General features: G+C 44.4%; 1 protein-coding gene across 1 annotated transcript; it reads right to left on the bottom strand.

Moving 5' to 3' along the window:
* Positions 1–3311: 3311 nt before the first annotated feature.
* Positions 3312–9317, bottom strand: LOC119432751 (putative defense protein 3). The gene is made up of 4 exons (XM_037699908.2): positions 9084–9317; positions 7016–7149; positions 5979–6070; positions 3312–3423 (listed from the first exon to the last, which is right to left on the bottom strand). Exons 1-4 carry the CDS (start codon positions 9277–9279, stop codon positions 3354–3356), a joined length of 492 nt encoding a protein of 163 aa, XP_037555836.1. The 5' UTR covers positions 9280–9317; the 3' UTR covers positions 3312–3353.
* Between the last annotated feature and the right edge of the window lie 4149 nt (positions 9318–13466).

Below are 13466 nucleotides of genomic sequence, written 5' to 3'. Positions count from 1 at the left end.
ACCGCCTGCCTCTTATTCAGTTTGTGATGCGATGAAATTGGCAAACTTACAGGCATAAGATGTGGATTTCAGCTGGAACAGGAGAGGGGCAATTAGCGATAGATGGGAGAAGCTTTCGTCTTGCAGTGGAAATAAAAAAGAGTGATTATGATGATACATACCTTAAAGTGTCTGGTAAGAAGCAAGTAATGCTTCACATTAAGGAAACAAAGCTACGTTATACAGAAAGTCGCAGTTTCGCCCGAAAGGTGGAGCATCGATTGCGATAGCAAATTAGCAAGCAGCTATACGAAGTAAGGATAGTAGGTTTATCGGCCGTATAAAGTTGGGAACATTCGCTTACTAACTAAATTAACAAGCACGGTGCCATGCGCGCACAGGTAAACTTGAAAACATCTCGCTCGATGACCGGAGAAAGTCGCTACCAAAACGCTGGAGTGAGGAAGCGCAGGCGGAGCAGCGAGCGAACTGACCTTCGTGCTGTCTCTCGCTTCAACGCGGACTAAACGTTGAGAGCATAGCAGATACGAAGCTACCGGCACTCGGCGCACATTGTACACATTGCAGATCGCTTTTAAGATATGGCGCCCAGCCGCCACTAGACTAGAACGCCTCCCTCCCGTGCCTCGCGCACGAAAGAAGGCGGCGCGCTTTCGCCCGCCTTCCTCCGTCGTGCGCGCGATATTTCGCCGCGATCGTCGGCTGAGCCTCTCAATTTTTCACTCGCACATACAGAGTACGGCACGCGACGACTATGTTATCGTGTTCGGACTTTATACGGAACCTCACGACGACGGTGACGGCAGGAATGCGCTTGGAGTGTCCATGTAATTGCTATCGCAATAAAACCTTAGCTTGCACCTGGAGCTGTCGCACGTTGACGACAATGTTCAAAGTAGCTCAAGTAGTTTTGAACGTTTTATTTCCGGCTTTTTTTTTAACAGCGACGCTGTATATATATGGCTAGGTTCTGGAGGATCGCGTCCGCGGACACAACGACGCGTAGAACAACAATTTACGGCTCCATGTGCGTGGTGACTTGGCTCCATGTATGTGGCGGTTTCCCGCCAGTTGTGCCTTAGCACAGGTGTCAAAATGGATGATGGATGGTTCATTGTAATACCCCTCGCCACCACCGATGCCTCTTTCACAAGTGTCGCGATACTCGGCGGCGGCACATCCCACTAATCGTTGTGTCCTTTGTCTCGTGACGTAGAGATCGCGCTATTGCTGTTATCAGCAGTTGCCCTTCGGACTGGCTATGGGACGGACGCTCGTTAACCACATCTTCGAGGATCCTGATGTCAAGATCCTGACATGTCGTGCAGTGTGCCACGGCTATGGACGCTGTGGCCCATACGCTAGTCTATGACGATGGGGCGGCAGAAAACGCACTTCTTGGTCATCGCGCCGGGCGAAAACAAGACGCCGGTGTCCTTGCTCTTTGACGAACATGCTGAAGACGCTCAATATAGTCAATAATGATAATATATAAATTCACTATAGCAATTTCACTATAGCAGACCCACCATAGTCACAGCTTCGCTGGCTTCCATCTTCACAGTAGTGGAAGAGATCTGACTTTTTTTTCAGCCTTGCCGTTTTTCTATTTATTGCAATTTGATTTATTGTAGTTACTGTAATGTCTCAGTTAAAATCGAGCACGAAAGCAAAACAGGACAATAGAAACAACTGGACACGTACTCTTGTCTCTTGCTCACTATATCTCTTGTTTGTCTTATCCCTCTTAAAGATAGCATGATCACTTGTCCAGTTGTCTCTAAAACGTCAGTAGTAAGTACATAAAAATGTGTAAATAAAATGTTGCCACAATGTTACTACAGACCCTAAAGACTTGTGTTAGTTGGTGGTTACTAGAATGTTTACAGACTGTCTATGAACATGCGTCAATTCAAGTACGGTGGCCAATTGTTGACAGGATGTTACTAGGGTGTATAAAGACAAATGTTAATAGGCGATTGGTAGGAAGTTGACGTCTATACAAGCATTCTTCTATTGGAAGAATGTTAATATGGTGTATAAAGACTTGTTAATAGGGGATTGGTAGGAAGCTGACAGAACGTTTACAAACGTTCTTCAATTGGAAGAATGTTAATAGAGGGGCTGGTAGGAAGTTGGCAGAAGATATGTATAAAGACAAATGTTAATATGAAATTGGTAGGAAGTCTAAAGACGTCCTATGAACATGTTTCTATTGGGAGTTCGGTGGCCAATTGTTGACAGGGTGTTACTAGGGGGTTGTTAGGATGTATAAAGACAGTTGGTAGGACTTGAATTGACTGTTGGTAGGTTCTAGTAACAATTGTCTAAAGACTTTCTAAAAAATGTTGCTAGAAATTTTATAAGGGATCTCTTGTGTCATGCTTTCTTTTCGTGCTGAATTTTCAGCTACAGACTTGTGCCAACTCTTCCAGTAGTCCACTTTACTAACTGTTATTTCTATGCGCTTGCATAGTTCATATCTGTAAGGAACGCTTTACACTGGGTCATCTCGAGCTGTTTCTCTTTTTATTTTACCACGAAAGTGTTTTATGCCGGGGTTCACCATCAACTTTCTTTAACGGATGTGACGTCGGTGCGAACGCGTAAAATGTGCTCTCTCTTGACATATCTTGACAGGGATGGCGCCGCCATCTAGAAGCGGTGAAGCGAAGTACTGCATCATGGCACTAACGAGCGCCGACAGTGAGTGCTTAGGCAGTCTTAACGCAGTGGAAGCTCCAACGGGGTGTAGCCTCGTGTAGGCGGTGTAGGCCTTCTGCGGAGTTGGCGACGCAGTTTCCGCACATGGTTTTTCTTTCGCGTCGGATTAACCTGTGACGCCTCGACCTGCAACACGGTCGCCGACTCGCAAATCATGCGGCTTTTGCTGCGGCGGACCGTGAGTTCACGCAGCGATTTACTAACAACCCGCTCGGTTTCGCTTGTATACGGTTTGTGAACGCCTGTGGATTATGGCGGATTTGCACAGCGCTCCGGTGAGTGCAATGCAGTGTCTCCGGGGGATGCTTCCGGAACGCGAGTGGTTCCACAATTTTCGCTGCTACGTGGCAATTGTCGAGGATCCCTGTGCAGTGGCAAGTGCCACTGAAGGCCACTTGCAACGGTTTCACATTTCGTTCATGCAGATAAGACACCTGCGAAACGCTATTGGCAACTTCGGTCTCGTGGACCATGTTGTCAAGGTCAGCGTGGGTGCATCCACATCAAACGGTGCCATGCCGGCCCAATACCAATAGACATTGTGCGCATTTGTACTCTTCCTAATTCTTCACGCACAATAAACATGCAACAGCTTCGTATGCAAGAGGAATCAACCATATTTTATTTGATCACTGGACGAACACAGCATCGGACGTGATACCCTTCCAGTAGACGTGAAAAGAATGCACCACGGTGGCACTGCAAAAAAAGTTTTTGCATAGTTTAATATTAGTTCATGAGCTTAGTTTGTTGTGAAAGTTGGTTAGCAGCTTGACCAGAGAGAGCAGAGGATAGCGAAAAAAAGTACGCCCTTCGATATTCGATTTAACGGTCCCTGCTCCTGACAAGCAAACAGCTTATCTGCTCGGATATCTGTGACGTCGTGCTTACTACTCTGCAGTGACTATTGACTGTGCCGTTGACTATTCGCCGTTCGGTCTGTCGAAGACAACGTTTTTCAAATGTGAAGTTGTTTCAAAGATAAAGTCCAAGTCCAGCACCCTGCCTTCAACATTCTGCGGCCCGTATTCACAAACGGAACATACCCTTCACTTATGACTTAAGTAACCGGTGGGCGCTTAACGCGTTTCAGAGACAAATCTTGCACTTAAGGTAAACTTTAATCGACACTTAACTGCCGGAAAGTAAAGCACAGCTACTGGCAACCTTAAGTGCGACTTTCTCTACATTCGTCAAACAAAATGGCCGACTGCTACATTGGCCTAGGCGACTTTTGGCCGATTTCGTCGGACGTGTGGATGATATTACGGAGGATGAGGCATACCGATACGCGCCGCCGTTACGGCCAATTCTCAGGGATCGACAGAATTCCATAGAGGTGTACAACGACGCGGAATTCTTGTCGCGGTACCACTTTTCAAAGCGAGTGGTGCTATTTCGGCATTATTATTATTATTATTATTATTATTATTATTAGTATTAGTAGTAGTAGTAGTAGTAGTAGTAGTAGTAGTAGTAGTAGTATTACTATTATTATTATTGTTATTATTATAATTAGTATTATTATAAGACCGCTCCCGCATGTATTCTGCGTTAGATCTACGCCACTTGTCTTTCAGGTTCTCCCAGCATTTCTTCAGCTGAACCCACGTCCGCGGCGTCACATTATGCACTTGAATTCTTTTTCCAGGACTCCCGTTTCCGGCTGACGGATACCGCGTCCGTTCTCTTGTTTTCAACCACGGCGCGGTCTTCTTCAGAAAAATTGGTTTTCTTTTTTCCATCATCGTGCGCGGGTTGAAAAAAAAAAAAAAGACCACGAACAGTTCGCACACACAGCTTCTCAGCGAAAATAACAAACACTACGTACGGACACCGCACGTTCTCAACAACAAAACATCTAAAAAGTCGGGACGGCGAGACACAATCGAGGTGGCTGTAGCGAGGTCCAATGTGAACTTGTGGCCAGACGAGTTTGAGTGAAGCATTAAAACTGTAAATAGTGGTTTATTTTGCTCAGCAGAGTGCGTGTGCAAGCACTGCAACATTTATTTCGGAATTATTTTGCTTCAAAAACTATTATTTTGCAATTCAAGCCATCGTACACGTAAACTATTTACGTAGCCTCGACACCAAACGACATACTTGTCCCGAAAAGTGTTACTTTGCAAAGTGATGCTTAAGTATCGTTTTTGTAGCACTATCCTGAAACTTTCCTCCCACTTGTACTTTTCCCACACTTATTGTCGCTCAACTTAAGTTCCGTCTGTGACTACGGGCCTATGTACCTTCAGGGTGGTAAGGCATTGGGTCGTTTTGCGAATAATTGCGCTGTGCAAATTGTTTCGTGAGAAAAAAGAAAGAGTGTAGCGATTTTCGCAACACACATATTGTCATTTTATTTCTGTATGCAGATTCAATACAATTTTTTGTTGCTGACTTTTTTCGCCATTTTACAGAACATTTATTGTACAGTGCCCTCCCTTATGGGAGTCACTTTTACTCCACTCATGACAAGCTCTCAGGGAATTCGAGAAAAGTCAAATACTATAACGCGGTTGTAATAGACCACACAAGTACAGATATAGAGAACATACGAGTAGCGACAAGACACCAGACACTACAAGAGACATCGAAGAGAGAGAGACGTTTATTTGAAGGAAGGCAGAGAGGTCGGCTTGAGCAGAGACATTCAAAGACCTACTCTATCTGTATATAGTTAAGCCATGTTTTGAGTGGCATGACGGGCCCGGTGAGCAGATATGTCTCTTTTTCACAAACTGGCTAACTCGTGCATATGAGATCTGTCTAAACTTCCATGGTTGATATTAACCAAGGATAATAAGGAGACGAACAGAATTGATTTCTCTCAGAATTCATAACAAAAGTTTTACTTTACGCCATAGAGACCAAGTTTGTTAACAAAAGCCGCGAGAACTTAGGGCACTTTCGACCACGGGCACCCAGTTGCAGCTAATATTGAACACGACTGTACCTCATGCGAAGTTTTCTGCCTTTCTTATCATGAAACATTTCTCTCTCTCTGTGCCATGAAGTAGAGGAAATGCCGAAGTTATGCTGGCTTGAATCCTAGAGATCCTCCTCAAAAAAGTGGACAGAACTGCGCAGTAGAGAAATATGTTTTTGTCTGAAGGGCGTGGCATGATTTTAAATGTCCCTACGCGTATTCAGGCACCCAGAAACACTTCTAGAAAACCTGGCCTCACAAGACTTCTTACTGATGACCTAAGATTTCGATTAAAGAATGAGCAGCCATGATCCGGTGCTCTCACCTGAAGTACACCTGCCCAGAGTAGCCTGCCGGAGCAGTCCAGGTCACCACGACCTGCGTCTTGTAGTCCCTGCTGTTGTGAGTGATGGCATTCTGCAAGAAACAGAAAAAAAAATTGGGGAGAGCCACCCGAGCAAGAAGATGTAATGCAAGTTAATACAAGTAGCACAGCTGGCCCTACAAATACCGCGACAACGATGACAGCCGCACGACAGCAAGTTAATTAAATAATCTGAAATGTTTGCCATTCCATATACTGCTCATGTATGCCGAGAATTATCCGTAAGAATTTCAGTCTGGCCTCCGCGACATGGCCGTGCCCTGTGACACCTTCAAGAGCCGTATCCACGACCAAATAGTCTCGGCATGGCCTTCGAGATTATCAGTGCGCGCAACCCGATCTCGGAGGCCTGGATCGACTAAGCCCAGATTATGTGGGTATGACGAAAGGAGCGGCACACGCAATCGCGTCAAGGCTTTTTTTTTTTTTCTTTTTTTTTCTTCACGTCGCACACGCTCCTCAATTGCAACAGTGCGCATCGACAACTGGGCACAACTGACCATTCTCAGAAACCGCGTAAGTAATAGGTAGTTTGATTACTGAAACAATTATATGGTCAGACATGGTGGCCACAATGACGTCTTGCACCATATTATCAAACGTACACCGCTTTTTTTTTTTTTTTGACGGCGGCCATTTTTCACCGGCCATTTTTCTATCACCGTTATCAATTTGTCGCTCGTTGCGAGACGCGCCTGTCGTGTCGTCACTCTGCCACATTTCTTGTTTACGCGGCTTCCAGAAGTTCTAGTATCGGAAAAATGGCTGCCCACGATGACGTCAATATAGCCAACCTATAGTTTGCTCAATTCGCATTGTTTTCTCGCAGAAATGCAGGGCAGTGGTCTGTATATGTTGTTATACAACATATACAGTAGTTTTAACCTCTGAATGAAGATTAAGGTTTATTCGCACAGGACAACTCATTTGCTCGAAGGGTGAATTGATCAGGTGGTAAACATATGAACAGGGCTCACCGCGTTTCCTCCGGGGCAGTCTAGAGTCCTTGTCTGGGCGTCGGGGGTGAACGTTCCATGCAGAAGCTCGCCAGTGTGTGCGTCGCGGGCCGTCAGGAGGACACCCTTAAACGGAATGCTGCCGTAAAGTTGCACTGAGGAGAGAGAGAGAGAGAACGTCTCGTTTCCTTTTTCCCGACGAAAATCCGCGCGCAGATTATTGGAATATACAGGCAAAGTGTGATGTTAAAATATGTACCACGTCGTTCACTGTACCTAGGCGTTTACAAACAGAAACATTGGGACAATACGTATTTTTAAAGGGCCCCTCACCAGGTCACACAGCAAATTTTCGTTATACGCGGGAAGTTGTTACGTGCCCTCTGCCTATACAGTTGGATCCAACGTTAGAAGACAGCGGCAGTTGTTTCTCAAAGGCGGATGCAGACGAGCCTCCACCAATGGGCGCGCACGCTAGACTGACGTCATGAGCCGGACGGCCGGTGACCCTGCCGACGGAGAACACGCAGCCCGGCGCTTCGAGCTGGGCCGAGGCGTGTCAGCGGGACTATCTCTTTAGTCGCGGAGGCAATCGGATGGCGCGCTTCGGTCATCTGGGCGGGGCCTCTCCCGTCTTCTTAAGTTGTATCCGGCTATAGTGTTCTGCAGCAACAATTTTTCAATTTAGTCTCAGCACTTTTGAACACTTCATCTGTGCCACAATCACGAGCACTGAACCAGGCGTGAGAGTATGAAAGAGCATGATCGCGCGCTGGAACAAAGTAGACAATTAGTTTCGCTCTCTGCGAACGCGACTGCTCAACGTGGGAAAAAGCAGGTACGAAACCGAAGTACAGTTCTCTTGCTACTGTAGGAGCACGCTGACATTCGGTTTGTATGTTTTGTTATTTCTATAAAACTTTAATTCATCCATTGAAGGAACAGCTTAAATACATGATATTGCCTTGAGTAATTCTTGAAGTCGCATGTCACTATGAGCGACGTCACAGCACAGCCATGTACGTAAGCGCACTTGCGCGATATACGTCGATTCTCCGGCTGGGAGCGCGGTGCCCGCGAGATGGGCAAACGGCGTTTGGTTTGAAATTTAAGCTCTTTCCGCAGCGCGTAGAGATGTAATACTTAGCAGACACGATCGTCAGCGCGCATTGTATGCACTGCCCTTTCCAGCTCAAAATGGCCAGACCTGGTGAGGGGCTCTTAAAAGCCAAACTCTCTTTGCCTGCAGAACGCTGCCTTGCGAGAACGCGCTGCCCTGGCTCCGCTGCCGTACACCAGAGTGCACCGATTGAGCTGAACGTGCTGGTTCAGCTCAATATACTTATGCAAAAAAAAAAAAAAAAACACTCGCATTAATTGGGTGCACTTCAAAAACCCCACCAGGTGGTCAAAACGAATACGGATTTCCACACTGCGGCGTGCCTCATCTTCAGATCGTGCTTTTAACAGCGGAACTGTTTATGCCGAGCGTAATCTGTCTGTCGTAGACAGAAAACTGTGGGCCGATCCTGGAGGTAGTGCAGAAAGGGTCCAAGCGAAATGGCACATACCCCTGTGAACTAGCGAAGCTGAGCCTGGCTAAGTGTTCCTTTTTTTTTCTTAATAAATGTTTTTCCTCCTCCTCTTCCTCTAGCTAAGCATGATAGGGACTACTTAAGCTTAGTCAGTCGTCGATAGCCAATCGATAACCAACCAATAGCTAATCTATCAATAATCAATACATTCCGGAAAATGCTGGGGATGACTTGGTAGTGCTTAGCCTAGCCCAAATACGTGGCCAATACCTTGCAATAGCCAATCAATAGCTAACCGACAATCGATCGATAATCAATAAATTCCGAGAAATGCCGGGGAAGACTCGGTAGTGTTTAGCTTAGCCCAAAAAAGCCAGGACTAGCTAGGTGCCCATCAGCTGCGCTGTCTCTTTAGCATTGTGCCTCCAGTGCAAGCTACGGAAATTTTTTTGCATCGTAAAACCCCAAAGTTCAATTTAATCTTGAACGCTTGTACGTAGACGAACAAGCTAACACTCAATTTTTTTTAACATAGATATTACGACCGCGCTTACCGATGGCGCTTCCTCCCACGGGAGTGGCCTGGATGGCGTACGGGGACAGTGAGGCCTGGGGCTCGGCTCCACCGTGGCCGGGCAGTTCGCTGTAGCACGCCGCAACGGGCGCGCCCGAGGGCAACGCCCACAGGGCGGCGGGCAGCAGGCAGGCAACCGCCACGAGGCAAGACAGGACAACAGACAGGGACCGCATCGCCACACGCCTCTTTTGGTCGTCAGTTCAGAAGAATTCTGCGGGAAGTAGATAGAGTGGCGTGTACAGAAAAGTCGAAAAATCCATAAAAGAGTCAATCAATACACACATAACGATAAATTACTGATCAATCAGTGGATATATATACAGATCAATCTATCAGTGGCGGTTGATAACAGCACCCAGGAGAACTCCGAAGGCCTTCATACTGGCATGCTCGAGAAACCATTTAAAACATCAGCTATAACGTTCTTAGCGCCGATTTAACCTAGCCAAACCTATAGCCAACCAACAAATTAGATTATCGATCATTCAATCAGCCAGTCGATAAATACCAATCGATCCAACAATCAATCAACCATGGTTGTTTGTTAAAAAGCGGGTTGCTTTGTGGGTTTGTCCAATAGAAATACCGAAGACGAAGAGGGTGCCACTGTGAAAAAAAAAAAAAATCTAAAGTACAAAGCGATTCGTACGGATGTGTGTGATGGCAGCCTGAATTACGTGCTGGTGAAATGTATGAGAGCTAAAAAAAAAAAAAAGAAGAAGACAGAAGCTTTGCTCTTCGAATTCTGGCTTGTCTGCCAGAACAACAAACTTGTGACGCGGCTTATGTCAGAGACTTATTCTTCTCAATGCGATATGATTAGCAAGTCACCAACGTAAAGCGCAGCTGGCCTGTCTTGTTCGAAGAGAAACACCTCCGCTCGCACTTAAAACGTTCTGGTTGGATGTGATGTTGCGAATATGTTTCTTGGGAGGTTTGTAATTATTGGGCAGCAAATCTTTCGCTATGCTCCCAGCCAAGTGAAGAAACCTAGAGTGAAGTCTTGTTTGAAAGACATCGCTAATGCGAAGAGAGCAAGGAAATCTGCAGCCGTTGAGTATGAAGTTGCTTCCCTGCTGCTCCTGGCACTTTTTGATGAAAAGGACGACTATTTCTTCAGGATTCTCGAGGTAGGCACGTAAACCACATGTATTTTGTCTATCAAATGTTGTGTCAAAAATATGTTTATGTGCTTTAACAGAGAAGACTACGGGAATATCTTGAAGGATTGTCTGAAAGTTTTCTATTTTGAAACCGAAATTATTATTTAGTGTAGTCATTGATGAACGATTTTTGCTCTGAACTTGCGGGAAGTAACTAAAGAATTTGAAAATAAAAATCGGATAGTTCATGTTTGTCAACATAATATTGGATAGTTCATGTTTGTCTATATATGGCAAAATTTTTCATAATATGAAATGCTGCTACTTAAGAAGCTGCTACTTAAGGTTTTTCCTGTGGGTTACGAGCAACAAAATGGGAAAACCGAGGGGCTCGATTTTTATAAACGCATAAGGTCAAGTAAAGTTTTGGAAAATTTACATGTTTTATTGAACCATAGCTAACTGTACACGATGTTTAAATTTGCGTTATTGTTGATATTGTTATTACAGAAAATGAAAAGAAACCCAAAAAAAAGACAACATTGCCACTGGTTGAAGTTGAGCCTTCAATCTCTGCATTAAGTGTAGAGGTTGAAGGTTGAGCTACGGTTATGGGTAGCCTTCGATACACTTTTTTAGAATTTATATGCACGCATTTATAGGCTGGCCTTAGAAGTGTGCCTGTCCTCCTGAAAGCCATAGCTGTAAAATAAACCACAGGTTTGGTGCAGCACGTTATCTCGACTGTGCTGGCTTTGGTGCTTTGAGGTAGCGCCTAACGAGGTTTACTGGACAGTCGCCTAGTGCAGAGTGTTCTCTTTCTTTTCGTTTATTATTTTCTTATTAGGAACAGTAGTGAAAATTTATGCTCGATCTATCAGTAGTACCAGTTCAGTAAAAAGGTAATTGTGTTGATACATTACTTGGCTTCATATAAATGTGCGAGCTAGGGCCTTCAGTAGATTTAATGGCTCATTATGTAGGTGCGATGAATTGTACCCCAAATTTCTGAGAATTTGTCGTTTTTTGTTGTTTTTGTTGTTCCAGGAAGGTGCAAGTGAAGATGACATCGATGACGTACCATGCTTCCCATTCATCGTTGTGAAAGGTAATCGTATGAATGCTTTAACATTGTGGTGAATATTCATAACCAGTAAATACCTGGTTGCAGGGGAAAGCTTTCTGACTACAGGAGCATTTACAATCTGCATAGACAGCCAAGGCGTTCTTGAAGCCGCCACACCATGCCAGGCCTTCAAGCTGATGTTTCTGGCACACTTTGCCTTTAACATTGAATATCGCAAGGACGTCAGCCTTACCCTGGAGTTCACACGGAGGTGAAATTTATTTGGTTCTTTTGACTTATCGAAATAGGCATGTGCAACTTTCACTTCTCCAGTCAAGTTGAGCTATTATAAAACTGGATACTCGTTGTTAATGTTCAAAATAATGACGATATATTTTTTCATGCTGCCATGCCACCGCTAAGGCCAAGAGACATTCTTCTGAAATGGATAGCCAGAGGATAGATGTGCTTGTTAATTGGTCTATGGAAGAAAGTGAGAATCAATTAAAACTTCAAAAGAATAAGGGAACTTTATCAAGGGGTTTAATGAGGTCGTCTTCCTCATAATCACTGTTCAGTGATGAATGTTGGGAGAATATGAGACATGTAGTTTACGTTAAATCGCATAAGAGCCGGCACACAGTACATGCAGTGCTGTACTGGTAAAGCTGTGGCAGTGACTCTAGACCCTCTACACTTAGCGTGTTTACACGCAAAAATCAGCAGTAATGGTTTAAGGGGTTGAGCAAATGTCATTTAGAAGACTTTTGTCCTACCCGCCGCGGTGGCCCAGGGTCTATGGTGTTGCGCTGCTGAGCTCGAGGTAGCGGGTTCGATTCCTGTCGTGGTGGCTGCATTTCGATGGGGGCGAAATACAAAAAAAAAACGCCCATGTACTATGCATTGGATGCACGTTAAAGAACTACAGACGGTCAAAATTGATCCAGAGCCTTCCACTACGGCGTGGTTCATAATCAGATAGTCGTTTTGGTATGTAAAACCAGAGAACTGAATTTTTTTTTTACCTTTCATCCTATGTGGTTTTTTTTTCGTTTACTTTAGATCTTCTTTAATTGATTATTTTCCTAATCAGGTCAAACACTACCGATTTTGATGGCTCTGGGAAGCAAGATTACTTTGGATCAGTGCGCTTTATGAGAACTGTCACAATTTAGAAAATAAACCCCACAGGAATGTTCACAGCTCTGACCCCACAACAGCAGCAAATACTTCAAATCGAAAACGTACAGATACCGTGCCATTTAAATGTTCAAATTTAATATAAACGCACTTGGTCATAAGCTGCATTTGTGCTTCTGAATAAGGGTTGCTGTATCTACAGTAGTGAATTGGGACCCTAACATGCACTACAGCTTAGTGCTCTGCTTTAATACTTTACTATATGGGATATAGAAAATAAAGTATTTTATTACTTCGAACCATGCATTGAAATCTCCTGTCTGGTAAGTCGTTGGGGAAATTATTGAGACTTCTCGTAATTTATATTGAAGCTGTAGGGACTAAATTGACGCTTTGCCTCATGAAGAGTCTCTAGAAGTATTGCAGAAGTTTTCGTACTAAAACGTAAACACGCAGCACGCTACTTTCATCTCATAATTAGAAAAAAAAAAAGAAAACACGCTTGCATACACCGTTCAAAGAAGCCAATTGTCGCGTTCAAGAGCATTTGCGCATATGCACGCGTCCTCATTAAACGTCATGAATATCGTCACTTTTATTATTTATATCACACGCTCGTGCTTGTTCCGGCTGGTGACTGAACACGTACTTTCGGCTCATGTAAGGTATTTCTAAATAAAAGGTATAGCTGTTGTCCCATGGTGAGTGCTGTTTGCTTCAAGGTGTCTACAGGGCAGTAACTGGCCCTCTACCAACCATTTTGTACTTGCCTGAAAATAAATAGCCGCCTGGCTGGTGTAACCAGAATTTTTTTGACCGGTTCCTCGCTGCGTAATCACTGATGCTTACAGTGCATGGCTATTTTAAGCACTTTGCACAGGAAGAATCACTCCGGTTCTTCAGTGCTCGGCTAATCTGTGCATTATCGTGAAGCTGTCTGGTCTATAACAAAAGCATATATATATATATATATATATATATATATATATATATATATATATATATATATTAGGCAATCGCAGCACTCAACCCTGCAACAGGGAGCAAGATC

The sequence above is a fragment of the Dermacentor silvarum genome, chromosome 11 (genome assembly GCF_013339745.2).
Source record: "Dermacentor silvarum isolate Dsil-2018 chromosome 11, BIME_Dsil_1.4, whole genome shotgun sequence".
Lineage (NCBI taxonomy): Eukaryota > Metazoa > Arthropoda > Arachnida > Ixodida > Ixodidae > Dermacentor > Dermacentor silvarum.
This window is presented reverse-complemented; position numbering and strand designations above follow the sequence as displayed.

Coding starts and splice junctions, on each gene's coding strand:
- LOC119432751 (XM_037699908.2), bottom strand. CDS start 9,279: ATGCGGTCCCTGTCTGTTGTCCTGTCTTGCCTCGTGGCGGTTGCCTGC. Junction 6,071..7,015: donor ACTGCCCCGGAGGAAACGCG/GTGAGCCCTGTT, acceptor TGTTTCTTGCAG/AATGCCATCACTCACAACAG. Junction 3,424..5,978: donor TCTGGGCAGGTGTACTTCAG/GTGAGAGCACCG, acceptor CTTTTTTTGCAG/TGCCACCGTGGTGCATTCTT.